Here is a 27,335-nt window from a genome sequence, read left to right as displayed (position 1 = left end):
GGGGAGTAGCTTGCAGGGGAGTGGGTTTCCCCGGAGTTGGTGGGGGAGGACGGAGCGGTGCAAAGGGAAGCGCTGCGGAGCCGAGCCATGGAGAGCAGCAGCCTCCAGTGTGCAAGGTACTGGGGGGCACCCCCTGCCCAGGCACGCCGGGGTTAACCCCTGAGGCGCCGGAGGCGGGGCGATCTGGGGGCCCGGGGCCTAGTGGGGGCGGGGGGGGCTGCACGGGCTGCAGCCGGGCTGGCTCGGCTCGATACAGCCCCTGCCCCCACAGCCCTGGGGGTCTTGGGAACTGCCGAGTCAGCAAGATCCCAAGCAGGGGGCGCAGTGCAGTGGGGGGGAGGGGATTTTTTTACTATGGGGGGCAGCCCCCCCCGGATTTTTCATAGGTCTCTATGCTTCCCACCCCCCCCCCCCGGCTATGCAGGAGATAAGATAATCACCTATAATGTTCTTGAGGCTGCACACAACTCCCCCCCCCCCGGAATTTGTCTGAAATGACACCCCGCTTTTTTGCAATGCTGGTCCTGGGGGCTGGCGAGAGACGCTCCCCTCTGCCCCCCCCCCCCCAGTTCTGCTTGGAGGGGGGCAGTAGTCACAAGGCGCCCCCTCCCCCGGCTTGCATTGAGTTCTCTGGCTGTTTTGGGGGGGGGGTTGGGGGGGCGAGTCTTTGCAGACGAGGTCGATTGCGGGTGGGGGAGGGGCGATGACTTGATAATGCCAAAGTTTGGCTCCTTGTGACGTCAGCGGGTGAATTTCACCCGAGGGGAGTGTATGTGGGCGGGGGAGGGGTTTGGGGGGGTTATCGTTTGTGGAGGGGGGGCGGCAGGGATGAACTCAGCTGAGCAGAAGCTACAGCTGTGCCACGTCTGATCGGCTAATATGGGGGGGGGGGGGAATGGGCTGGAAGACCCCCCCACCATCTCATCTCTAGGGCCAAGCTCACCAGCTTCTGTAGCCAGGGCATGAGGAGGGAGTGGGTGTGAGCAGATCCCCCCTCCCCCCGCAAAAAAACCAACCCCCCCAACCACACACTCTCCTTGTTTGCAATCTTGCCCTGAGCCTCTCCATGAACCGCCCCCCTTGGGGTAATTGGGGTTTGGGGTGCTGTGCGCGGAGGGGTGGGGGAGAAGAGAGATGCAGCCCGCTCCGCCCTCCCTGAGAGCCTTGGGGACAGGTGTCTGATCCCAGCAGGGACCTCTCTGGTGCCAGGGTAGTGCGGGGCGGGGGCTGTGTCTAGACACGCTTGCGGGGCCAGGGTAGTGCGGGGTGGGGGCTGTGTCTAGACAGGCTTGCGCTGAACCTGGGACTGAGTTTTGCTGGAGTTTTAAACCCTGCTGATTTCCAGGCAGCGCTTTGGGGGCTGCGGCTGAAATCTACCTGAGCTGCACTTGGCCTCCGATTCCTTCAGAGAAGGGGGGGGTTTGGACCCAGATCAGAACTTTCCCTAGATCTCCGGGGGCGGGGGCGGGGAAGCTGATGCTGGAAGGGGTTAGGTGAGCAGTTTGGCCTTGAATGGCCACTCCCTTGAGCAAAGGTGCGGCTAACCTCCTTGGGGTTGATCCCAACCAGGCGATGGATCGGGGAGCTTTACTCTACCCGGCTTCATACCTCCCCCCCGGCTCATCGTGCCCGTCTGAGCACTTGGATCAGAACCACTGGGGGTGGGGCGGGTGGGTTGGGTCTCGGGGGCTGGGTGTCCGGTTTCCTCTCCATTATAGGAACGGGCTGGAGGGTGTGAGGTTGGTGTGAGGATCGGAGCTTTCCCTGGATCTCTGGTGCTGGGATTGCGTCCTGGGACTGTCTCCGCAGCTTACGGAGATGAGAGCGGGTCCGGGGCTCGAGTGGGGGGCAACCAACCCCGAAGTTTGCCTTCCAGCCGCCCCGACCTTTAATGAACAAAATTATCCGAGGGCAGCTGTCGGGCCGGAGGTGCTGGGCTGTGCTGGGAGTGGGCTGCGCGCCAGGTGGGTGTGTCAGGTTGTTGTTTCTTTGGGATCGGAGGTCGCCATCAAAGTTTTTCCTGGCCCGCTGGGGAAAAGGGGCATTCATGGCAATGGAGCAGGGCCGGTCAATACCCGCTGGGGATCTGGCCCCTTCTGAAATCCTGCTGGTGTCTCTGTGACCCTTGCCAAGCTAGTGTGCGGGGCACGCAAGAAACCACTGCCCTGCCCGGTGCGGGGATGACTGTGGCTGAGACCCCTGGGGTTGGACTGCAGCAGAAATCCAGAAGCCCTGAGTGCCAGTCTCCTCTGTGCTGCCCCCTCTTGGCTGGGGTGGGGATTTCCCAGCCCTGGGATTGAAGCTCAGGGTGGCACACTGTGCCCAAGCTGCACTTGGCTATCCCACCCCCTGCTCCTGCAGCTGGCACCCTTGTCTGCCCCCAGGATGCTCCCCCCTCCGTCTCTGCACGGTGCCCCCTCACGGCGGGCACGGAGCTGGGAGATATTTCCTCGGTGCCCTGTTCTCCTGCCCCTCCCTGCCCCCCCGCCGAGTGGTTGGCACAGGGGGCGCTCCTTGCCTGCCGTGCTCTCCTGGGTCGCTGTGGCACTCGCAGAACTGGGTGTATATCCTCTGGGGCACAGCTCCCTCCTCCCCTCGCTGGATGCCCCCGCCTGGCACCAAGCCTGGTCCAGCCCCTGCATCGCACCCCAAGCAGCTGACTCCTTCCCTCCTGGGTTCCTCCCCCGCGTAAGGTGGCTGTCCGGCTGCCCGCGGTGGGGAGCGCGCCACGTGTGTGTGTGTACATCACATGTTCCAGCCCGGTGCCAAGCCGTGACGTGGGGGGGGGGAGACGGGGAGGAGCTGCGCCCTCTGGTGCCATACGGAGAAGCCAAGTCCTGCTGATTGGGGCGGTGCTGATCCGGGGCTGGTGGAGGGGATTGGCGGCAGGCGTTGGCATTCGGGGCCCGCGGGGCGACTCGGTAGGATGTTGGCGCGGAACTGGCACCTGTGGGGTGAGTCACTGTGGCATCGCCAGCACCCCTCGCCTATCTCACCAGCATCTTCCTTCCTTCTCCTCTCTCCTGTCTTCCTTTTCCCACCCATCCCCTGCCTTTTCTCCTCTGTCCACTCTGCCTCGCTCACGCGCTCTCTCGCCCCCCCCCCCACGCTCTCTCCTGTCCCCCCTACCCCACTCACTGTCCGCTGGAGGCCCCCAGCGTTGCTGTTGAGCTGGGTCCCACCCCGGCGTCGCCGGGCATCTCTCTGCCACCAGAGCTGGGCTTGTGCCACTGGACCGAAGCAGGTGGCGTTCTCTGAGCTCAGCTCGGCCCGGGGGCTGGCTGGGAGGGGGCAGGGTGTGATCTGGCGGGAAGCGGGGAGCCACGTAGCAAGGATGATCAAGAAGCAAGTTCAGAGGGGTGATCTCCCCCTGCCCCCCTGGCACACATCTGGGGCTCTGCAGACTGAGCTACGGGCACTCTGCATGAGATCCTGCTTCCCCCCACACACACCTGTGGCTGTGCCCAGCTCCAGCCTGGGAAGCCATCCGGGTGGCGTGTAATTCGAGAGGCACGTTATTTTTCTGGGTCTTTTCTCTGGCTGGCAGGGTAGGTGGGTGAGTGTGGTCTAGTAGTTAGAGCAGGGGGAACTGGCTGTCAGGACTCCTGGGTTCTCTCCCCAGCTCTGGGAGGGAAGTGGGGTCTAGTAGTGGTTAGAGCAAGGGGGGGATCTGAGTTCTATTCCCAGTTCTGCAGCCGTGTATGTTTGGGCCGGTTCCCATCCCCTGTCTGTGCCACTGTTCCCAACTCTGCAGAACCTCCTAGTGGAAAGGTTAACGGGATCGCGTTGCTGTGGGTGCGCTGGGCTCTGTCTGCGGGAGTGACCAGCAGGGGGCAGGATTGGGGGTGGAGGTACTGCCGTTTGGACCAGCTGCTCAGCCCGCCGGTGACTGCTTCTGTCCTTAAAATATAAGAGGAAATTGCAGGGAGTCGCCGCAGGACGGGCTGGTGTCCATCTGCCGGGGGGGGTGGTGGTGGTGGTGGTGGTATGGGGGGGTGTATCTTTTCCATCCAGCTCTTTGTGACCCTCTGATGGAAGGTGCTTTTCCTGATTCAGTGTCATCACTCCCAGGGACACACCCGAGATCGCCCAGTGAGGGATAGAACCCAGGAGTCCTGGCGCCCGGCCCTCCTATTCCAACCACAAGACCCCACTCCCTTTCCTGATCCGGGGATAGAGCCCAGAAGTCCGGTCTCCCAACCTCCTCTACTCTAACCATTAGACCCTACTCTCTTATCTGGGGTTAGAACCCAGGAGTCCTGATGCCCAGCCCGCCTATTACAGCCACGAGACCCCACTCCCTTCCCTGATCTGGGGATAGAGCCCAGAAGTCCGGTCTCCTAGACCTGTATTTATTGCCAAGGCCGTCCCTGCAGTCCTGAGCCTAGAGAGCTGGAGACCTTGGTGTAATGGGCACTAAGAAATGCCCGTGATTCTGGGTCCCTTTTCCGCATGAATCTCCGAGTCCGGTGGGGTGCGTCTACGGTTGTGGGGCAGTCGGGTCTTCTCTTGACCCCCCTCTCCAATCCCACAGCCGGAGGGCTGGCGATGTTTCCATGAACCAACGCCTCCAACTTCCAGCATGGCGCCCGGGTCCTGGCATCCAAGCCAGTTGGCTGGGCCCAACTCCCACTGGGCCTGGGGGCAGGGAGCTCGGTGGGGGTCAGTGAGGTTGGCAGGTGGGAGCAGCGGAGGAGGGTGGGCAGGTCACCTGTGGGGGGGGCAGTGGTCTGGACTCCTGCTCCCCTTGCCACTGCCCCCCCAGTTCTGACCCTGGAGCCCAGCAAGGGGTGGGAGGAAGTCACTTGGGGTGGGGTGTCTCTGGGAGGTTAAATGGCTCCCGCTCCCCCCCAGTTCTGTCCCTGGTTACTCTCCTGCCAGTTTGTCTCCCCCCATGCTTCTGTCCCATGTGTCAGTCCCCACCCCGTCCCCTGTCCTCTCCGTCCCACACCGGGTCCCCTCCCCCTGCTCAATGTGTGCCCCATAACCCAGCAGGGAGGAGGTGGGGAGGGGGTCCCTCCAGCTCAGCAAAGGGGCTTGACCCCCCCCCCCCCCAGACGGGCAAACTCCCTCACCCTGTCTGGTCCCTGCCCCCTGCTGGCGGGGGGGGGGAATGGGGGGCTCAGGCCCAGCCGGGACGCCCTATGGGACCACCCTGTTCCCCGGCCAAAATTAGTTGGGCCCTGGGAGCAGCAAACAGGAAAAGGCCCTGGCCTGGCCGCTGCCTCCCCCGCCCCTCCCCTCGCCCGGCTCACGTAGGCCCAGCCGGGAGAGGGGCCTCTGGGCCGCCTGCCAAGGGCCGGGGCAGGGCGGGGGGGGGCCGGGCAAGCAGGGGCCAGGACTCCTTCAGCCCCCTTCCCCGCCCCCCGCCCCCCCCCCGCCGGCACCGGTGCTGTCTGTGGAGGGCCAGACCCCTGCCCCTCCAGAGAAGGGGCTAACCCCCCCCCCCAATAGATTCCCCCCACCCTTCCCAGGATTATCCCAGTTCTGCCCGGCCACATTTCCCTAGCGGAGGGCTTCCCGTGGGTACAGGGCACCCCCCGACTATGGGGGGAGCTGGGACTTGGGGCGGGGGGACGGGACTTTCCCAAGGTCACAGAGCAGAAAGAACCCAGGATTCCTGATTACCCCTCCCCCCATTACAAGATCTCACTTCTCTCCCAGAGCTGGGAGAGAACCCAGGAGTCCTGACTCCCAGCCCCCTCCTGACTGTAACCACTAGACCTCGCTCCTGCCTTATCTGAGACAGAGGTGGGGCAGCCTGGACGCACTGGGTGCCCTGAATGGTGAATGGTTGGGTGGCAAATTCCGAGCCGAGCTGCCCTTAAACGAAAATAACAGCCAGCGCTCCTTTCGCCACCCCATCGCTGGATAACATATCCAGGGGGCCGGGAGCTGGGTTTGGGATCCAGAAGGCTCTGACTCTGGTTCTGGGTGCGGCTCGGTTCTCGTTCTCGTTCGGCTTGGATCTGGTTTTGATCTGGGTGTGGTTCGGATCCGATTCTGCTTTGGCTTGGAGCTTGTTTTGAGCTGGGTCTGGTTCTGACCCAGTTTGGTGCTGGCTCAGTGTCATTCATTCCCACGCAGTGTTCTTGGCTCCGTCGGCTGGGCCGTGGAATTGGGCCGAGGAAAGGTTGTGTTGCCTGCCAGTGTCGGCCAGCCGTCCCTCCCGCTCCCGGCAGCGCCGGGATGCAGCAACGTGGCCCGTGGCCATCTCGGCTCGTGCTGTTGGCTTGGCACCCGGGCACGGGCTGCATGGGGCTGGGCGTGGCACGGGATCGGATGGGAAACCCAGGACAGATGCTCTGTCGGCTGTGTGACGTGGTATCGGTCATTCAGTAGGGGGTGCTCTCCCCTCCCAGTCAGTGCTGGCCCCAGTGCCCCAGCATGGTCTCTTCCTCTTGCTGTGAAGTTACAGCTGTCAAGCCCCAGCCCAGAGGTGGCTGCATTTCAGTGTTGGGTGAGGGATCACTGTACCAACCAGTCCTTAAAATGCTGTATGTGTGTGTGTGCCGCTGCACAGCCATGTGTCATAGGTCCTGTACTGCTCCCAGCTAATGGGGATTCTCCGTTCTCGTTTGGAGCAGGGGAAAAGGATCCGTCTCCTGCTGTGGCTGGAGTTGATGTGCCCTTTGCCAGGGCGGGCAGGGCTTCCTCCTCCCCCTCCTGCTGGCTCTCTCACTGCCCAGGGCACCACCTTCCTCCTGTGCCGGTGGAGGGGGGGGTATCTCCCCACCCTTCCCTGCAGGAGGGGAGGGGTCTGGGCAGGTGCTGAGGGTGATTGAGGGCAGGGAAGGGGGTGTTGCCAGCCCTTGCTGGATGAGGGGGGCAGTGGGGCTTCACACCCCTTAGCCCTTGGGAGGCCTCAGGTACAGGGCCCCCTCCCCCCCACTGCACTGCCCCCCCTCGGGTGGGGCAGCGGGGACAGAACGCTCCCAGCCCAGAGTGGCCGGGGGCTCTGGCTTTTTGCCCACTCAGGGGTAGATGGGGGGAGCAGGTGAAAGGGGGTCCTGGAGAGGTTCTAAGAGGCCAAGCAGGCTGGGGGGTGTGTGTGGGGGGGTTGATCAACATAAAAGGCCCCTGCCCAGGGCTATATTGTTTGAGGAGGGGGGCTGGGGAATAGGCTGTAGGGGCCGATCCCACCTCAGGGGGGTGGCTGTAGACTGTAAGGGGAGGGGAGGATTTTGCCCCGGCGTGGGGGGTGATCCTGCCCAAGAGGGTGGGGCTGGTTGGAAGGGACCTGCTGGGGTTGGGGGGGAGGGTTGGTTAGCAGAGTGGTTGGGCTGGAGGCTGACAGCTCCCCCCCACCCCCCACCCCCCCTGCCCTTCCCGCAGCTCCAGGCAGCCAGGCCTGGCACCCAGCCCGGTGTGCAGAACACGGTGTCCTGGACAGGCTGCCAAGCGCACGTGCGGACGGCACGCGGGGGAGGGGAGGGGAGCTCTGCTGTGGAGGGAGGGGAGCTGTGATTTAGGGAGTCTGTGTTGCGGGGAGGTGTGATGGGGGGGGGGGGGGGGGAGTCTCTGCCATGGGGAGGAGCTGTGATTGGCCGGGGTCTGTGCTATGAGGGGGAAGGGAGAGGCGTGACTTGAGGGGATGTGTGTGATTTTGAGATCTGGGGTACCCTCTGGGGGGGGCAGGTGCCCTTTTATGGGGAGGGAAGGACCCGTGGGGGGAGGCGTGGGGCAGAGGTGCTGTATTTCATGGGCAGATGGTGGAGAAGTGGGTTAACCCACCCAAGGACTTTTCCCACACTGGGTGCCGGACAGGGCACTGCTCTGGGGAGGCTCACAGCTCTGGGGTCCCACACTGGGTGCTGGGCAGGGCACTGCTCCGGGGAAGCTCACAGCTCCAGCATTGAGCCCATGCTGAGAAGCAAAGCTCCCTGCTGAGCCCTGGCCTGCAGTGAGGGTGTGAAATCGAGGGGCGCACACATCTGAGGGCGGGTGTCCCGGCCTCTGAGCTCTGTGTTCCCGGGGCTGGGCCACCTGCTGTCACGTGCTCAGTGCGGTAACTCACAGCTGCCAGAACATAACATGGGCGGGGAGGAATGCTCCCTCCCTCACACAAGCTTCATCTGGGGCAGGTGTCAGGGCACTGCTGTGGGGAAGCTCACAGCCACACATCTCAATTCCCCCCCCTCACCCCCCGCACACGCTTGCTCTGGGACAGGCATCAGGGCACTGCTGTGAGGAAGCTTGCAGCCACACCTCCATCCCCAACGAGCCCCCGCTCCTGCAACCGCCCTCCCAGGGCCCCGCGGTACCCGTCGGACAGAGAACTCTGCAACTCGGGGCATGAGTGAGCGGCTCCCCCCGATGGCAGGGCTCGGTGCCCTCCTGCCCCACACTGCCCCCCAGATTCTAACCCCCTTTTGTGGCTTAGACCTTTCTCCACTGGAGCATCCCCTGCTGGGGGGCTAGCTTGTGCCGCCCCCTTGTACCAGGTTCCCACCTGTGCCCACAGCTGGCTCCGAGCCAGGCCCCAGTGCGCGCCCCCCCGTGGCATGTCACTGGCGGCTAAGATGCTAATACCTCTGGCAAAGCCCTGCGTTCTCCCCGGGCGCCCGGCTCCCAGGGTGGGGTGGGAAGTGGGCAAAGGGCCAAGGACAGAGGCAGAACAGGCTGTTCTCTCACGGGCCGTCGGGGAGGGGGCGGGCTCGGCAGCTGGGGCCCGTGGATTGTGGGAGGGTCTGGGGATTGTGGGAGGGTCCGGCCGGAGGAGGGTGAGCCAGGCAGGAGGGGGCGCCAGGCTGGAGATGCACCAATGATGCCGGGGGCGCAGAGACGGGGGATGGTTTGGGTAGGAGCTGGGGAGAGGGGACTGGTACTGGGATATAGGGGTGGGCAGCAGGTACCATGATATTTGGGAATATGGGGTGGGGAGTGGGAAGGGGGCACTGGGATACTGGGGGCGCTGTGGTGGGGAACGGGAAGGGGGCTGTGGGCTATTGGGGGGGTGCTGGGATTGGGCGTGGGAAGGGGGCTGTGGGATATTGCGGGGGGTGCTGGGGTGGGGAACGGGAAGGGGGCTGTGGGCTATTGGGGGGTGCTGGGATTGGGTGTGTGAAGGGGGCTGTGGGATATTGGGGGTGCTGGGATGAGGCGTGGGAGGGGGCACTGGGATATTGGGGGTACAGAGGTGGGGAGTGGGCAGGGGGCACTAGGATATTGGGGGGCACTGGGGTGGGGAGTAGGAAGGGGCTGTGGAATATTGGGGGTGCTGGGGTTGGGAGTGGGAAGGGGTGGTGGGATATTGGGGGGCACAGGATGGGGTGTGGGCAGGGGGCACTGGGATATTGGGGGGGTGCTGGGGTGGGGAGTAAGAATGGGGCTGTGGAATATTGGGGGCGCTCAGATTAGGAGTGGGAAGGGGGTGGTGGGATATTGGGGGGGCACAGTGTGGGGAGTGGGCAGGGGGCACTGGGATATTGTGTGCGTGGGGGGGAATGGTCCTAGTCTCTTTCCTATGCATAGCTGGCTTAGACTCCCCTCCCCTCCCCTCCCCTCACCACACACTGCCCCCCTCCCCTTGAGGTTCCCCCACATCTCCCTTTGCCCCCTCCTCTGATCCCCACTCTTAATATTAACGTCTGTTGGGACCCCATGCGGGACCTAGTTCTGAGCAACCCTGCAGCTGCTGGGGGGGCGGTGTGTGTTGGGGGCTTCCTGGTTGCAGGGGCTCTGGGGGGGTGTCCCTGTGCTGAGGGCTGCCCTGGCCCCCTGCTCTGTCCCCCCTCTCCCACAAGGATATTCTGAGGGGCCCTGGGAGGAGCTGGGTGAACGGGGTTTGGGGTGACCATGTTTGGCTGAGTACAATCATGGGTGAGGGGAGCTGCGTCTGGCGTGGGGGGGGCTAGTGGGATCAGGGCATGGCGCCTTCCTGTCCCTCCCAAAGTCAAACCAGTCAGTAGTACAACTGGAAATAGAACCCAGGAGTCCTGGTGCCCAGCCCTCTGCTCTAACCACTGGACCCAACTCCCCTCCCAGAGCCGGGGATAGAACCCAGGCGTCCTGCTTCAATCTGGGGCCTGGGGTGTGTGTGTACTGCACGTGGGTGGCGTGGGGGGGAACGTGCATCCCCACGAAGCAGGTGCCCTGACCTGGCGGCGTGTCGTCCCCCCACCCTCCTCGGCAGCCGGTCTACGACGGAGCTGCGCAAGGAGAAGTCGCGGGACGCGGCGCGATGCCGGAGGAGCAAGGAGACCGAGGTGTTCTACCAGCTCGCCCACACCCTGCCCTTCGCCCGGGGGGTCAGTGCCCACCTGGACAAGGCCTCCATCATGCGCCTCACCATCAGCTACCTGCGGATGCACAAGGTCATCACCTCGGGTGAGGCCCCCTCCCCACCTTTGGGTGCCAGGACGTTCCCGGCTCGGCGGACGGGCGAGGGGTGGCACCAGCTCTGCCCGCTCCCAGCAGCTGGGTGGGCTCGATGGGATCGCAGGCTTCAGGGCGCCGGTGGGGTCGGGGTCAGGAAGGGGATCATGGGGGAGACTCGGCTGGTGCGGAGGTGTCCGGGATTGGCCATTGCTGGGCATGGGCTGGAGGGGCCCATGGGTCCGGGGATGGAGAGAGATACCAGGCTGGATGGGCCCCTGATGGAGGGCAGCAGGGGCCTCTTATCACTGGGGGAGCGTTGTGGGGCAGACTGGAACCTGCCCTTCCCGCCGTGAGAGCCCTGCCCCCCGGCTGCCCTGGGGCGGGGGGCCCGCCCTGACCCCTGTGCTTGCGGCCGGCAGAGGAGTGGCGAGGGCAGCCGGAGCAGGTGGACGCCTGTTACCTGAAGGCCCTGGACGGTTTCGTCATGGTGCTGACGGAGGAGGGCGACATGGCTTACCTGTCGGAGAACGTCAGCAAGCACCTGGGGCTGACCCAGGTGAGTGTGGGTGGGTGGGAGCCGGCACCGCCCCCCCATCGGCAGGGAGCAGGGCTGGGGGCTCCATCCCCAGCCCCGCTCTGGGATCCCCTTCGCGGCCACTGGGGTTGGGGTGGGAAAGGAGTGGGGGGGCGAGTGTTAATCCATCGCCCTGCTTGGGTACGCAGGGGCCCGTGGGGGAGGCGCTGAGTGTGTAGCCGGGGCCAGGGGGCAGGTCTGGCATAGGGTGACCCCCCCCACCTGCCCCCTTCCAACACTGGCTGTGATTTTCCCCCGGCCCCCCCCCAGCTGGAGCTGATTGGACACAGCGTCTTCGATTTCATCCACCCCTGTGACCAGGAGGAGCTGCAGGATGTGCTGAGCCCCCGGCAGGGTGAGTGCTCCCCCCCAGCCCCCCACTATCCCATATGCACCCTGTCCAATCAGCTCCCCTTCGTAGTTGCCCCCTCCCCATCCTGGAGCCCCAGTCATCAACACCTGACCTCTCACCCCCACTGTCACACACGGCCCCTGTAACCGCCCCCACACTCACCCCACTCTTGTGATTACCCCCAGTCCCACAGCCTCCACTGCCCGTCCCTGCCCCCCAGTTGCCCCCCCCACAGGCACCAGCCTCCGCCGCCGCCTAACACTGCCCTGCCCTCTCCCCTGCCGCAGGCTTCTCTAAGAAGAAGGACGTGAAGACCGAGCGCAGCTTCTCCCTGCGCATGAAGAGCACCCTGACCAGCAGGGGGCGCACTGTCAACCTCAAGTCGGCCACCTGGAAGGTGAGGGGTGCGGGGGGGGGAGGAATCTAGAACAGCTGGGGGAGGGGAGGATGGAACTGGGTTCTGGAGCATTCCAGGGTGCCATGGAAATCAGCTCTAGAACAGTAGTGGAAGGGTTGCTATGGAAACAGTATCGGAGCAGCTGTGAAAACAGGGTTCTAGGACAGTACCAGGACGTTATGGAAACAGGGTTCTAGAACAGGGGTGGGGGGTCGGCATGGATATGTGGTTCTGGGACAGTGGTCAGTCACTATGGAAACAGGGTTCCAGAACAGCTCTAGGCCGGTCGCTGTAGAAACGGGGTTCTAGAGCCACACTGGGTGAGATGAGAATGGGGGCCGAGGAGGTGGGCATGGATACAGGTTTCTGGAGCAGTGGGGGATGGGCCACTGCAGAAACAGGGTGCTAGAGAACTTGCTGGGGGCACTATGGGAAGGTAGTTCTGAAATGGGGTGGAGGCAGTTGGCGTGGATACGGACTTCTGGAACAGTTGTAGGTGGGCTTCTATGGAAACAGGCTTCTAGAGCGGCAGGAACTAATGTCTAAATGGGGTTCTAGAACAGCAGTAGGCAGGTTGCTATGAACACAGAGTTCTAGATCAGCAGAGGAATGCTGAAACGGAGTTCTAGAATAGGGTGGAGGAAGTTGGCATGGATACAGGTTTCCGGAGCAACTGCAGGTGGGTCACTATGGAAACAGGGTTCTAGAAGAGAAACCGGGGGTTGCTACGACAACAGGGTTCTAGAGCAGCAGCAGGAGAGTTACTGGGGGACGGTGGTTTTGGAACAGCGGTGGGCGGATCGCCATGGAGACAGGATTCTAGAGCCCCCCCTCCAGCGTGGTGTCCCAAGGCGGAGCCTTGTGAGTGTTGGGGGTGGAGCTTGGAGCAAGAGGGCTCTGATTGGCCACCCCCCCATCCTTCCCCCCAGGTGCTGCATTGTGCCGGCCACTTGCGGTCCTACACCCCAGTGCGGGAGGGCCCAGAGGAGGGAGAGGAGGGGTACGCGGAGCCCCCCCTGCGCTGCCTGGTGCTGATCTGCGAGGCCATCCCCCACCCCGCCAACATCGAAACCCCCCTGGACAGCAGCACCTTCCTCAGCCAGCACAGCATGGACATGAAATTCACCTACTGTGACGAGAGGTGAGGGGGCGTGGCCGCCGGGGGCCCCGCCCTCACCCCGCCCCTGCTGGGGGCCCTGCCTTCGCACTTCTCTCCCCCGCCCCATGAGGGAGCCGGCTCTCACGCGGTCCCATCCCATCCTTGCCCCACAGGGGTCCCCATCCCCATGAGCGGCCCCTCCCTCCCCCCCATGCTTTCTCCTCCCCCCATGCTTTCCCCCTCCCCATCCCCACCTCTGAGGGCTCAGCCCTGCCCCAGGGACCCCTTCCTTTCCCCACCTTGACCCCACAAGAGGCTCCTTCCCCACCCCCACGAGGGCACAACTCCGGCCTTGGGAGCCCCTGATCCACCCCCACTGCTTCCCCCTCCCCCACCTTGCTCTCCTGGAGGGAGGGGGTTCTTTCTTGGGGTCCCCTCTCTTCACCCTCATGCTGCTCTTTGGCCCACCCAAGGGTCCCCTCTGCTCCTCTCTGTCCATCCTCTCCCCCACCTTTCTCCCTCTCGCAGCCCCCCACTCCAAGTCCCCCCCCCCCAGCGCTCTGATGCTACAATGGCTCTGCGGGTGGCAACTGTTCTGGGGTACTGGGGCACCACCCCTGTGCTGGGGGAACCCCTGGCCTGATGTTGCTTTGGGTTGGGGGCGGGGGATTACGGAGAGCTACGTGGGATCCAGCCAGGATGGGGGGAGGGGTGTCTTGCTGACTGGAAACACCCCCCCCACCCCGGTCTCCCGGGCAGGATCGCGGAGGTGGCGGGGTACACGCCCGACGAGTTATTGGGCTGCTCCATCTATGAGTACATCCACGCCCTGGACTCCGACGCCGTCAGCAAGAGCATCCACACCCGTAAGTGACCTCCAGCCTCCTCCCCACCCCCGTCCTCTGCGGCCCCTGCAATGGCAGAGAGAGCCCCGGAGCCTCCTGCTCCAAATGCCCCCCTCCTCCGCTGCAGCTAAAGGAGACTCCCCATTAGCTGCGAGCAGTCCTGGGGCTATGACACATGGCTGAGCAGTTCCCAATGCATCCAGCAGGGGGCGAAAGTGCACCTCCGAGCCAGTGTGTTGTATTATATGGGAGATGGTGTGCCAGATCCGACCAATGGGCCCATCTAGCTTGGGGCACACACCCCTCAGTCAGACCACGGCCCATCCAGCCTGGTATTCGCCCCCCCACCCCCCCGTCAGTGCACGAGCCTCCTTCCCTGCAGACCCCCATCTCTCGCCATCCGTCCGTCCATGCCGTCTCTCTCAATCTGTCTATCCATCCTCTCTCTCTCTCTCTTTCTGTGTTCGTCCCGTCCTGTCTCTCCCTCTGTCTCCCGCCCAGTCCTGTCCTGTCCCGTCCCATGTCCTGTCCTGTCTCTCCTGTCTTATCCTGTCCCGTCCTGCTCCGTCCCGTTCCACCTGTGTCTCCCGTCCCATCTTTCCCGTCTTGTCGTGTCTCTCCCATCCCGCCCAGTCCCGTCCTGTCCTGCCTTGTCCCAGTCAGTGTCTCTCCTGTCTCATCCCATTTCTCTCTGTCCTGTCCCGTCCCCTCCTGTCCCGTCTCTCTCTCTGTCTGTCTCTCTGTCCAGTCCCTCCCCGCGGGCGGCTCTGACCCCTCCGCTCCTCCCCGCAGTGCTGAGCAAAGGGCAGGTGGTGACGGGCCAGTACCGCTTCCTAGCCAAGAGCGGGGGCTACCTGTGGGCCCAGACGCAGGCCACTGTTATCTCCAACAGCAAGAACTCCCAGCCCGAGAGTGTCGTCTGCGTCCACTTCGTCCTCAGGTGGGAGGGGCCGGGATGTTGGGCCGGGGGGGAAAGGGGCCCGTCTGTTGGATGCGGGTGGAGTCGTGTCCCGGGGCCCCCCAGAGACGTGCAGCAGCTCTGAGGAGAGCGGGGTCATGGACCACCCGGCACCTGGCCACTGTTGCTCAGTATGGTCCCCGCTGGCTCAGCCCAGGGTCCGGGGGCGATATTGGGACCAGCTGAGATGGGCGGGCTGATGCTGGGATGGAGGGGCTCGGGGGCTGACTCCAGGGACCAGCTGGACTTGCCTCAGTGGGAGCTCAGCCGGGGAGGGTGATGCACGAGCCAGCTCAGGGTAGGGGGGTGCTCGACTCAGCTGGGATGAAGGTGACACTGGGCCCAGCTCGGTCCATATCCCCTACTTGTGCTGGTAGGAGCTGAGCTGTAGCAAACCAGCGGCTTCCTGGTCATCCTGCAGTTGGGTACTTTCTGGCCACTTGGCCTCCCCGCCACAGAACCCAGGTTGCCTTGCACCAGCGGAGCTGAAAGAGAATCCCCATCAGCTGCCGGCAGTATAGGGGCCATGAGACACAGCAGAGTGCCCACGACTGCGTCCTGCAGCGCTGGAGCTGGTGTGAGCTGCTGGCCCCTGACACCTATGGAAACAGCGCCCTTTGCCTCCCCCCCCCCCCCCCCGCCACTCTGTTTCCCTTACAGCCAGGTGGAGGAGACGGGCGTGGTTCTGTCGCTGGAGCAGACCGAACGCCAGGGTGAGGGGCGGCGCCTGCCCCCGGAGCCCGACCCTGCCCACCAGGCCAACGGGAGCCCCGAGGAATCAGAGCCAGACACTGGGGAGACCATCCTCAACCTCAGCTTCGGTACAGAGCATGGGGAAGGGGGGCCCATCGCGCTCCAGTTAGTTCCTGAGGGGAGTGGGGTATGGGGTGGGTGTGCTGGTTCTCCGGGAGGCCGGGGGAGTGAGCCAAGTGGAGTGGTGTGTGTGTGGGGGGGGGGTTGGTCAGGTATGGGGTGGGGTGTCAGTGGGGTTTGTAGCAGCAGAGATGGGGTGCAGGGCGAGGTTTCGGGGTGGTGGGGAGTGGGATGTTGGAGGTGGAGGGCGGGCGGCAGAGATGGGGCATGAGACAGGGCATTGGGGCAGTAGTGGGGGTCAGGCAGCAGAGGTGGGGAGCAGGGGGGCAGAGGTGGGGCACGGGGCAGGGCGTCAGGGGTAGTGGGGGCAGGGCGGGGTGTTTGGGGGTCTCCGGGGCAGGGGGCATGAGGGGCGGCAGAGGTGGGGCGCAGGGAATTGTGTTGAGGGCGGTGGGATGCGGGGTGACAGATGGGGTGTAGTGTTTGCGGGTCTCCGGGTTCTGGGGTAGGAAGGAGGGGGCCAGGGCTGGCAGAGGTGCGGCAGGGTGTCTAGGGTAGTGGGGCAGGGTGGGGTGTTGGAGTGGTGGGGGTGGGGCATCAGAGGTGGGCAGGGGGCAGAGGTGGGGTATGGGGCAGGGTGTCAGGATTTAGTAGGGGTGGGGCATGGGGTCGGGGTGGTGGCATGTAGGGTGGCAGAGGTGGGGTGCTGTGCGTGGTGTTTGGGGGGTCTCTGGGTGCTGGGGCAAGGTGAAGGGGGCTGGGGGGGCAGGAGGGCTGGCAGAGGTGGGGTGCTGTGCGCGGTGTTTGGGGGTCTCTGGGTGCCGGGCAAGTGGGGGGGTGGGAGGGCCGGCAGAGGTGGGGTGAGGGGTAGGGTGTCAAGGGCGGGGTGACAGGTGGGGCGCAGTTTGGGGGGGCCAGGGGGTGTGAGGGGCACTGCTCAGAGAGCCGGGTGCCGGTCGCCCCCGTGACCCTCTGCTCCCCCCAGAGCGGCATGGCCCCCGGCTCCTGGCCTTCCTGCGCCCGGCCCACGTGAGCGAGGGGGAGCTGCAGCGTGACCCGCGCCGGTTCTGCAGTCCCGACTTGCACCGGCTGCTGGGGCCCATCTTCGACCCGCCTGGAGCCCGCGCCAATGGGGAGGGGGCCCCGCGGGCACGGTCCTCCCCCCGCCCGCCCGAGGCCGGCTTGCCGCCCCAGGACTCTGCCAAGAGTGCCGCCCCGGTAAGAAGCCTGCTGTGGGGCAACAAGGGGGCTGGGCTAGTAGGGGGGAAAAGGGGGGGGGCTTATGAATGGGGGGAAGGGCTGCATCACATTCGGGGGGGCAGAGGGGTCAGTGGCTGTGCTTCTAGGGGGCAGCAGGGGTGATGGGGGTGGAGTTTGCAGGAATGGGGGGTGACAGGGACAGCAAGGGGCAAAGGGGGCTGTAGGGGGACTGTGTCGGTGGGGGAGTAGCAGGGGAAGTGGGGGGGGGGGCTGCGTCCGGGGGGGGAATGGGGGGCAGGGAGCTGTGTCCATGGGGGCTGCAGGGGGTCTATCAGGGGAGTGGAGTGGGGGTGGGGCTGCACCACTGGGGAGCTGTGGGGCTGTGTCTGTAGGGGGAAGGGCTGAGAGGGCTGCAGGAAAGGGAATGGGGCTGGGGGAGTGCGGGATGAGGAACGGGGGCCAGGTGCCATGAAGAGGGGGCTCCCAGTTGGCTCCCCGCCCTCCAGCCCTGTTCCCCTTCTCCCCCAAGGCCGAGCTGCTCTTTGACGTGGAGAACGTGCAGAAGCTCTTCGCCTCCACCCAGGAGGCCGTGGAGACGGCACTGCAGGTACTGGGGGCGGGAAGGGGGCAGCCATCCCTATTGCCAGGGACTTTGTCCCCCTTGGGCTCCCAGGCCCCGCTCCCCTGCCCCCCAGGCAGACGGTTCCCCCGCTGGACACAGCCAGGGAGTCACCCCTGAGATTCAAACCTTTACTGACTCCTGGATCCTCACGTGATCCCACCCCAGTCCTTATATAAGCAGCCCCTGTGCCTTGGCCTAGAGGTGGCTGCATCTTGGTGCTGGGCGGAGGATCCCTTTATAAACAGCTGCTATGCCCTCACTCCAGAGGTGGCTGCATCTTGGCGCTGGGCTGCTAATGCCACACTCCCCCTGCAGGATTACGAAGGGTTCGACCTGGAGATGCTGGCTCCGTACATCTCGATGGACGACGATTTCCAGCTCAGCAGCACCGACCAGCCCCCATGGCTGGCCGAGAAACGGGGTGATCCTGCCGCGGCCAGGGGAACAGGTCCCCCGCCACCACCTGCCTCGCCCCCATTGCGTCCTCGCTCCAGCAGCTTCCATGGGGTGTCTGCCCGCGAACCCGACCTACCCGGCCTGCCCCGCTGGGGCAGCGAGACCAGCCTGAGCCAGCCCCGGTCCCTCCAGCCCCCAGAAGAGGAGCCCATGGAGCTGGAAGGGCCTGGGTCACCACCGACAGCGCCCCTAGGGGGCAACCACAGGGATCACCCAGCCTCACACCTGGGAGCTAGGAAGAGGTGAGAGGGTGGGGCAAAGGGGATGAGGTGGGGCATGAACCACAGGGGCCATGAACCTGGTATCCCCCCATCTCTGCCACCCCAGATCAGACCCATGCGCCCATGTAGCCTGGCACCCCCCCATCCATATTTTAACTATAGTAAATTCCTGCAGCAAGGAGTCCCACGGGTAAATTCTTTGCTTCCTTTGGTCCCTGTGAGGTTTGTCTCCTTGTAGCTGCCCTGCCCTTGTTCCTGCACCAGGAGTGAGGTGAGCAGGGAGGGTCCATCCGGCCAGCTCAGTGCCAGCCAACTCCTTACATGCCCCACTTTCCCCCCACACACTCCAGGGCCTTGGAGCTAAACCTGGAGGAGGAAGGGGCTGACTTCCTGGAGGCGGCGCCCCTAAAACGTGCCCATGGCTCCGAGCCCGACAGCTTCCTCCTGCCTTCCCTTAACCTGGTACGTCTGGTGCCCTGGCACTGGGGTGGGGGACAACAACTGGCCTGAGAGATTCAGGGACATGGGGCAGAGTGGGTGGGGGGCAGGCCAGGGGTATCAGGGAAAGGGTGGGGTAAGGGATCAGGTTGGAGTGCTTGGGAAGGGGGCTGGGTGGGGGAATGCGATGGGTGGGAGTAGATTGGGGTTAGGCTGGGTGGGGGGCAGCCTATGGGAATTGGGGGGCTGGGGCTGGGTGATCTCCTGTCCTCTCAGCTGCACCCCCCCACCCCCCAGGGTTTCCTGCTGAGTGTGGAGGAGGGGCTGAACGCCGGGGGCCCCCGGGGCAGCATGGTGCTAGGGCGGAAGCTGCTGGCCCTGGAGGAACCAATGGGTGAGTGCCGCACAGTGTGGGGGTGGGGCTCAGTCTGAGTCATAGTGGGGGAAGCTGGGGCATCCCCGGGGGGCAGGGCAGCGGATCCGACCACCCACAGCCCATCTTGTCCCCCCCAGGAAGCACCTCGCTGCAGATTCTCCCCCAGGATGGGTTTCCTTCCTGAGCCCCCATCGGGGAGCTACTGCTGCCCCGATGCGGGAGGGTAGGGACCTGCTGCCCTAGCTAAAGTCATGGCAGATGCTGCTCCCACGGGGGACCAGCCTGGCCCCCTGCCTCTGGGGCTATGGGAGAATCAACCGTAACGGTACAGGGCGTACACAACTGAGCAGTTCTGGCTGCATCCAGCAGATGGCAGCAGCACACTTACTGGCTAGCTCCTTGCACTCTTTGGCTGGCACTCGTTGTTTTGCCTGCCTTGTTAACCAGTGGAACTCCCTGCCACATGCGATTAATTCCCCCCCCCCCTTTTTTTTCTGTCCTCTCCTAACCACCCCCCATCCCATTACCTTTCACACCCTGCATCCCACCCCCTCCAGCCCTGCTGGGCGACATGCTGCCCTTCGTGGTGGATGGTCCAGCGCTCTCCCAGCTGGCCCTGTACGACGGCGAGGATGAGGCCTTGGAGCAGAGCGGGGGGCACTTCCAGCCAGGCGAAGAGCTCCTGGGGGAGCTGGACCAGGCCACCTGATGGGTTGGGCCCCCACCCGCCGCTCCCACTCCACAGATGGGACAAACGGAACCAAACCCAACCCCAGCCCATTCCGGGGGGAGGAACCTGCCTCTCCCCGCCATCCCCCACACCAGCAACACTCACCTGCTCGCCTTCCCCTCCGGGGCCCAGAGAATGCTACCTACCTCAGCCCTGCCCCCCAGACCAGGCCTTCTGTTCCTTAGGCCTCTTCCCCCCCAAAAAATATTGGGGTGCATGAGGGAGGGGAGTTGACCAGCCCTGCCCTGGGGTGTGGGGAGGGGCGAATCTCCCTTTCATGCTATCCACCCCTTAATGGTGCTGGGGGAAATCTGCCCCCTAGGGGTGATGCTGGGGATTGCAATAGAAGCCAACCAAATGGGGCAGGGGGCAGTCCCCCAGTTCCCCCGCCCCTTGCCCCGTGCTCTGGAGCCGTGTCTGGATCAGAGAGCCAGGCTGTCGTGCTGGCTGAATCTTGGCCCCAATTGGGGCAGATCCTGATAGCTGGGGGATGTTGGCGGGGCTGGTGAAGGGGTATGGACAGTCCCCCTCATCCTTCTGGTGCAGGGTGGGGTCCCTTCCCCCAATGTGATCGGGGGGGGTCGGGATTGGCTCTCCCTATGTTCCGCTCACCCCACCCCACCAGACCCCCCCATCTTTCCCTGTCCTTGCTGGGACCACCCTGGGGGTTGGGGTTGCTCATACTCCCCCACCCCCCTCCAACCCCCGGTCCTTACCCAGAATCCTCCTGGTGCCTCTTGCCACATTTACCTCAGCAATGCCCTCTCCTCTTGCTCCCCAGGGGGGAGAGGAAGCACAGTGCGGGGGCCGAGGGATGACACCCCATCAATTGCCAACTGGCAGCTGTTTCCCCCTGGCAGAATTTGGCTCTAGGACCCCAAATCTCTCCATTTTTTTCGTGGCCAAAATGGTGGCTTTGGTAGCCGCAGTGCAAATGCTGCAGAGGCCAATTAAGCAGGGACATCCCCCGCCCCCCGGTCTTTCAGCCACTCGGGATTGTGTTTCCAAATCAGTTGTCCCGTCTGAGCCTCGTGGCCCCGAACGGTCCTTTTCCAGCTGGCAGCTCCAACAGTCTGTAGCCACGGCCCCCTCGCTCTGCCTAAGAGGGGACCCCATTTTCCGGGGGGATCCTGGAATGGGGGCGATCCATCGTGCACCCCGTGGGTTTTTTTGGCTTTCCAGGATGTTCTGGCAAGGGGCAGGGGTGTTATTTCATAGGGGGGCAGAGAATTCCCTTTTAAAATGGGTTATTTTTAAGCTTTGTTTCTGGTTGGTTTGGGAGCAAGGGAATCTCCCGCCGCCCTCTAGCGTCAGAGTCCAGCCTCGGGTCCAATTCTGCTCACACTGAGGCTGGAAGGGGGAGCAGCGCCAGCCGAGCGCCCCCACCCTGCGGATACCACGCGCCCCGGAGCGGTGCCAGCTCCCCATCCCCGGCACCGCAAGCTGCCAGCTCACGATGGCTCATTCTCCCAGCCGCTCGGCACCGGGCTCTGCATGAGCGGGGTGGGTGATGGTGAACCGGGCACGACGGGGCGAGGGGCTGCAGGATCGGGACAGAATCGGGTCCGCAAAGTCAAGTACGTTGAGAGATGAGGGATGTAGGCAGGGGAAATTATCCTGTCCCGATCCCGGTGAAATCCCACAGCAGGGTTTCAAACCCGCTCTGGACCCCCTTCCCACCGTGTTTCTTTCCTTCCCCTCCCTCCAGCTTTCCTTCCACTTGGTCGGGACAAGACCTTTCTCCCCTGCCCGCTTTGAACAATTGTTCAGTCACGATGGGATGAAGGTTCTGCTCTCGTTCAAACAGGGCTTAATCGATCGGTCTAGAGCGGTGGTTTTCAACCCATGGGCTGCACGCCCCTTGGGGTCCACAGCCTGATTCCCAGAGGGGCCTGCACCTCCATTCGAAATGTTCTTAGAGTCTGTTGTAATTTTACTGGTAGCCTTCTACTAGTCCAATCTCGAATGTGGATGCAATTACACTTGGATTAAGTTAGACCCATGTTGCATATTCCCCTTCCTATACAGGAATAAGCTATCCCGGGATAAACCCCTTTATCCCAGGACAATTGAGTCCCCCCTAGAGGGTGTTGTACTGCATGAATTACCCCGGTGCAGTTAAGGCAGAGCAATTATTGTGTGACATAAACCTCTGTTTTCCCACCTAATCCGTTCCACTTCTCCAGCCCTTGGCTCGCCATGGGAGGAAAATTGAACTCGATGGATGTTTAAAATCCCTTTTTTCACTGATCCCCTTAGCGGGAAAGTTTCACCGTGATTTGAATTCTTTGAACGAAAGTTGGGGGTGGGGGATTTGTTGGTTTTTTTTTTTTTTTTTTTGCTTTACCAAACCAAGATGTGGGGACTTGCTTCAGTGGGAAAATCTCTTGTTTGGTGTTAAATCAGACTTACAGGAATGGTGGCAGCGGTGGGACAGGGGACGACGCTTCCGCCCTAGTTCCTTGCGCTCGTGCAGAGCCTACGCTCCCAGCTGGGCACGGGGGTGTGTCACGCTCGCTGGGCACCGGGGTCGATGGTTGCACGAGGCGCGATTCAAGCCCCGTTTTTTTTTCTCTTTACTGCCGGTGGGTTTTCTTTTTCTTTTCCCCCAGATGTTCCCTTTAAGCAATGATGGACCCGCCTCCTCTACCTCCCCCTTCCTACCGTATTTCCCTGCGGGGCTTGCCCCCCGGCGTTATCTTCCCCGATGCCAGTTGCCGGGAAGTAGGGTTGCCAGTTTTGATGGGACATGTTTCTGGAGGTTTGATCACGTGACATAATCTTTAATTAAAGATTCATCTTGAATTCCTGGAGACCCCAGGACCATCCCAGGCGGTGGGCAACCCTAGCGGGAAGTGGGGTGAGGGAGGGGAGAGAGGGGGCTGAGCTGAGCCCCGCGTGGGGCGCCGTGTTTCAACGCCGACTGTTAATTGCGTTGCGAACGCAACACACCCACCCACACACACGCACAATCTGTAGACGGGCACCGCCCCTCCAGGCAGCTGTTCAGAGCCGCACATGGCCACACGCACAGACCGACGGCCTTCTCCCAGCCTGGAGAAGGCCGCGCCCAGGGCTGGGGGGGGCAGGGCCGCCGCGCCCCTTTCTCCGGCTGCGGCCCTGCCCCGCCCTCCCGGCGCCGGCGTTCTTGGTTTTGTTTTGTTGATTTCACTTTCCGAGACTGTGGTGCTCTTTTTTTCTTCTTGTCGTCGTTATTATTGTAGGGTTAGCGTTTTCCTTGTTGTCGGGTTGTTACGCGCACACGCCCCCCCCCCAAAGCCTGGCACCCTCCCCCCCCAGCCAGCCCCACCGTTGGGGGTGTCTGACACCCCTTTCCCACCCACCTCTCTTCCGATGCGGTGTGGACCCTCAGATTGCTCCCCCATTAGCAACCTGCCTGGTACATGGCAATGGGGATCCAAGTTAGCCCCCCCAAATCCCTGGGGTGTTTACCCTACCCCATGGCAGCTACTTCACACCGGGGCAACCCTCTTTTAGGAGCACCCCGTTTTTAATGAGGGGGGGGTTAAAAACACTGTGACTTGGATATACTTGGATTCCCTCTTTCCTGCCCGTAATATGGGGGGGGGGGAATCTGTGGGAGATGGTGGAGCAGGGGGGATACCCCAGTAGAACTTGGAGCCTCCCACATTGTTTTGCATTTGAGCGGAGCAATTTGCAGGGGAGGGACTCTTGGCCTTGTGTATCTTGGCTCCTCGCAGCCCCCCCCCTCAACCTTTGTCCCCCCTCCCGGGCCAGGAAGCCCAGGATCTAACACCCTGGAGCGGGGGTAAGGTCTGGAGGGGCCTGATTCTGATCTTGCTGACACCCTGGGAATCAGGAGAGACCTCACTGAAGTCTATGGGTGTTAATCAGGAGTGACTCCAGTGGGGTGAAGCCACCTGGCCCTGCTGGAAGATCAGGATCGGGTCCCAGAGAAGAGGGATTTCTGGTGAAGGAGGTGAGGGGGGCAGCCGGCTGGGGTGGGTTGGTGCCAGGCTTTGGGGCATGTGTATTTTTTTCTATCGTCTCCTCTCCCTGTGTGCGTCCGGTTTCTTTCGGGGCCGGACTCTTTTCCGGCACCCTCTGGACATAAACACGTCTGGTAACAAACCTCGGCTCGCCTTGTCATTGGCTGCGGGGACCAAGCCGGGAGGGGGTGGGGGGGGTCTGTGACCTGGGGATGAGAAGAACCCCCCTGGGCCAAGGCCACCAGGAAAGGGGAGCTCTAGGAGCCTACCCTCTGAGGCTGCCAGACGCCTCTGTGTGCTGGGTTGGCTTTCTGACAAAATCAGTCCGGTGAGAACTTGGCACCTGGAGGTGGCTCTTTTCTCTGGCTCTAACCACTCGACCCCACTCCCCTTCCAGAGCTGGGGATAGAACCCAGGAGTCCTGGCTCCCAGCCCCACTGCTCTAACCACTAGACCCCAGTCCCAGAGCTGGGGCTAGAACCCAGGAGTCCTGGCCTCCAGGCCCTCATCCCCAAACCCTGCTCTAACCATTAGACCCCGCTCCCCTCCCAGTGCTGGGGAGAGAACCCAGGAGTCCTGACTCCCAGCCCCCCTGCTCTAACTCACCAACATTCTGACAGAAGTCGCAGTTTGGACAAAGAGCCCCTCGGGGGTGGGGGGTCGGGGGCATGGTCTTGGGACCAGAGCTAAGGCACTGGGGAGCTCTGTCACTGCCCTGCTGTGTGACCTGCAGTTGGTCTCCTCCCCTCTCAGTGCCTCAGTTTCCCCCCCACACCTGCCCAGTGCCCTGGGTACATCTGACCTGCCTCCTGGGAGGAGGGTGGGAAGCTGCTTCGCTGGCCTGAGGAGGCAGCTGTGCGGTCTCTGGGTGAATGCCCTCGCTGAGCGTCTGGTGCACTGCGGGCGCGTACCCAGGGGGCACAGGGGGGAACCTGGAGCTGGCTGCCTGTGCCTGCCAAAGTGCTGCCGGCAGGGGCCAAATCCCTGCTTCTCCCAAAGGGGCCCCGCCCCTTAACATAGAGCCCCCTTGTATGCCATGGGCTCTGGGGCCAAGGCGGTGGCCCAGCGGGCCAGAGATGCACTGGTGCAGTCTTACCCCAGGGGCGAGGGACACAGTGCTGATAGGGGGCACTGCGGGGAGGTGTGGTGAAGGGCCAGCCAAGCACAGCCCCACCCCACCCCCCTGCTAGGGGTCTGCTGTCCTGGCGGGGCAGGCTCCAGCGCCCCCCAGAGCATGGCATGGTGAGGAATAAGATATTGTGCCCATTTCCTGCCCAGCCAGGGCAGTGGGCAAGACCCACGCATTCCTTGCCCCGTAGCAGGGCACTGGGCCTGTCTGGGCGTAGGGGAGCGTTGGGCCAGGACATGCGCCAGCCGGGGCCTTTGGCAGCTCCCTGGTCATTGTCCCAACTCAACAGCCAAGGAAGCCACTGAAAACCCCACCATGGGGTTGGTGTATTGGGTTGGAGGTGGGCACAGGACCTCATGGTACTGGGACCTGGGCTGTGGTGCCCCGTGCTAGAGGAGGGCAGAATGACATGCTAACTGAGATCAGGGCCTCATAGGGCTGGGCGCCGCCCAGACCCACAGTGACCGAGATCAGGGTCCTGTCAGGCCGGGCGCTGTCCAGACAAGCAGTGACCAAGATTGGGGCCCCGTCGCGCCGGGCGCTGCCCAGACACACAGTGACCGAGATTGGAGCCCCGTCGCGCCAGGCGCCGCCCAGACCCACAGTGACCAAGATCAGGGTCCTGTGAGGCCGGGCGCTGTCCAGACACGCAGTGACCAAGATTGGGGCCCCGTCGCGCCGGGCGCCGCCCAGACCCACAGTGACTGAGATCAGGGTCCTGTCAGGCCGGGCGCTGCCCAGACACGCAGAAACCAAGATTGGGGCCCCGTCGCGCCGGGCGCTGCTCAGACACACAGTGACTGAGATTGGGGCCCCGTCGCGCCGGGCGCCGCCCAGACCCACAGTGACTGAGATCAGGGTCCTGTGAGGCTGGGCGCTGTCCAGACACGCAGAGACCAAGATTGGGGCCCCGTCGCGCCGGGCGCTGCTCAGACACACAGTGACTGAGATTGTGGCCCCGTCGCGCCGGGCGCCGCCCAGACACGCAGAGACCAAGATTGGGGCCCCGTCGCGCCGGGCGCTGCTCAGACACACAGTGACTGAGATTGGGGCCCCGTCGCGCCAGGCGCCGCCCAGACCCACAGTGACTGAGATCAGGGTCCTGTGAGGCTGGGCGCTGTCCAGACACGCAGAGACCAAGATTGGGGCCCCGTCGCGCCGGGCGCTGCTCAGACACACAGTGACTGAGATTGTGGCCCCGTCGCGCCGGGCGCTGCCCAGACACACAGTGACTGAGATCAGGGTCCTGTCAGGCCGGGCGCTGCCCAGACACACAGTGACCGAGATCAGGGTCCTGTCAGGCCGGGTGCTGCCCAGACACCCAGTGACCGAGATCGGGGTCGTGTTGCGCTGGGTGCTGCAAGAGCCAGCTGGAGCCATCCCATCAACCTCTCGGGCACTAGAGGGCATTAGAGTTCTGCACGGGGGCAGGTGGGGTCCGGGGGAGTCCTGGTCCCGGTCCCGGCACCTGCTCAGCATGTCCCCAGGAGCTATGTCTGCAGGGCAGAGCGGTGCTTGCCCGGGGATGGGGCAGAGTCCAGGTGCTAAACCAAGTGACAGGCACCCCCTGTTGAATCACCCCCAGCACTGCATTGGGAGAGTGAGGGGAGAGCGCCGGCTACTGAACCCCAGCCCCGCTCCTTGCAGCACAGCGCCCCCTAGTGCCACATTGGGGTCAGCACTGACGGGAAGAGAGCACCCCCTACTGATCCCCCCCCCCACGCTCCTTGCAGCACAGCGCCCCCTAGTGCCACATTGGGGTCAGCACTGACAGGAAGAGAGCACCCCCTACTGATCCCCCCCACCACGCTCCTTGCAGCACAGCGCCCCCTAGTGCCACATTGGGGTCAGTACTGACAGGAAGAGAGCACCCCCTGCTGATCCCCCCCACCACGCTCCTTGCAGCACAGCGCCCCCTAGTGCCACATTGGGGTCAGCACTGACAGGAAGAGAGCACCCCCTGCTGATCCCCCCCACCACGCTCCTTGCAGCACAGCGCCCCCTAGTGCTGCAGTGGGGCATTGGCGCCAGCAAGGGGAGCGCGCCCCCTGCTGGTTCAGTTACAAAGCATTCCTTGGGCTTTCCCATAACACTGGCCTAGTTGCCATGTGGTGCCAGCCCACACCCACCCAGACCTCCCCCCCAGATACACACAGGGACACACACCCGCAGACCCCCCCCACACCCAGATACACACAGGAACACACTCACCCAGACCTCACTCACACACACACAGGGACACCCACCTACCCAGATACACAGAGGGACACCCCCCCAGACCACCTCCCCCCACCCAGATACACACAGGGACCCTCCCGACCCCCTCCCACACCCAGATAAACACAGGGACACCCCCCACACACACCCAGATACACACAGGGACATACGCACAGGGACACCCACCCAGATACACACAGAACCCCCCCCGACACACACACCCAGATACACACAGACACCCACCCAGATACACACAGGGACACACACACACCCAAATACACACAGACACCCCCCTCACCAATACACACGGACCCCAGATGTCTAGTGACACACACACAGATACACAAAGACACAGCAACACAGATGTCTAGTGACACACACAGAGGTACACACACAGTGATACAGACAGAGCTACACAGATCTCTAGACACAAATACAGAGATACACACACAGACATACACACAGACAGATATCTAGACACACATGGATACACAGATACACAGATATCTAGACACACAGAGATACACACAGATAGGGATACACACAGACAGAGCTACAAAAATATCTAGATATACACACTAAGATACACACAGACATGGATATCTTGACACACAAGG

General features: G+C 63.3%; 1 protein-coding gene across 6 annotated transcripts; it reads left to right on the top strand.

The window, feature by feature from the left end:
- HIF3A (hypoxia inducible factor 3 subunit alpha) lies at window positions 1–23,512 on the top strand. 6 transcript variants are annotated; one of them, XM_043534707.1, is made up of 16 exons: window positions 30–116; window positions 1,719–1,964; window positions 10,136–10,329; window positions 10,740–10,876; window positions 11,165–11,249; window positions 11,534–11,643; window positions 12,573–12,784; window positions 13,502–13,608; window positions 14,380–14,527; window positions 15,206–15,366; window positions 16,344–16,576; window positions 17,088–17,165; window positions 17,496–17,878; window positions 18,208–18,319; window positions 18,593–18,689; window positions 19,229–23,512. In XM_043534707.1, exons 2-16 carry the CDS (start codon window positions 1,819–1,821, stop codon window positions 19,378–19,380), a joined length of 2,355 nt encoding a protein of 784 aa, XP_043390642.1. In that variant the 5' UTR covers window positions 30–116; window positions 1,719–1,818; the 3' UTR covers window positions 19,381–23,512. The 6 variants fall into 6 exon arrangements, with proteins under 6 accessions (XP_037740580.1, XP_043390643.1, XP_043390642.1 ...); XM_043534706.1 differs by having other exon boundaries at window positions 17,493–17,878; XM_037884652.2 differs by lacking the exon at window positions 1,719–1,964 and having other exon boundaries at window positions 1–116.
- The last annotated feature ends 3,823 nt before the right edge of the window (window positions 23,513–27,335 follow it).

Source organism: Chelonia mydas, chromosome 23 (assembly GCF_015237465.2).
Source record: "Chelonia mydas isolate rCheMyd1 chromosome 23, rCheMyd1.pri.v2, whole genome shotgun sequence".
Lineage (NCBI taxonomy): Eukaryota > Metazoa > Chordata > Testudines > Cheloniidae > Chelonia > Chelonia mydas.
This window is presented reverse-complemented; position numbering and strand designations above follow the sequence as displayed.

Bases quoted from the DNA above. Each gene is read 5' to 3' on its own strand.
- HIF3A (XM_043534706.1), top strand. From the start codon at position 1,819: ATGAGAGCGGGTCCGGGGCTCGAGTGGGGGGCAACCAACCCCGAAGTT. The intron at 12,785-13,501 runs GTGAGGGGGCGT...TCTCCCGGGCAG, and splicing joins TTCACCTACTGTGACGAGAG to GATCGCGGAGGTGGCGGGGT. The intron at 18,690-19,228 runs GTGAGTGCCGCA...CACCCCCTCCAG, and splicing joins GGCCCTGGAGGAACCAATGG to CCCTGCTGGGCGACATGCTG.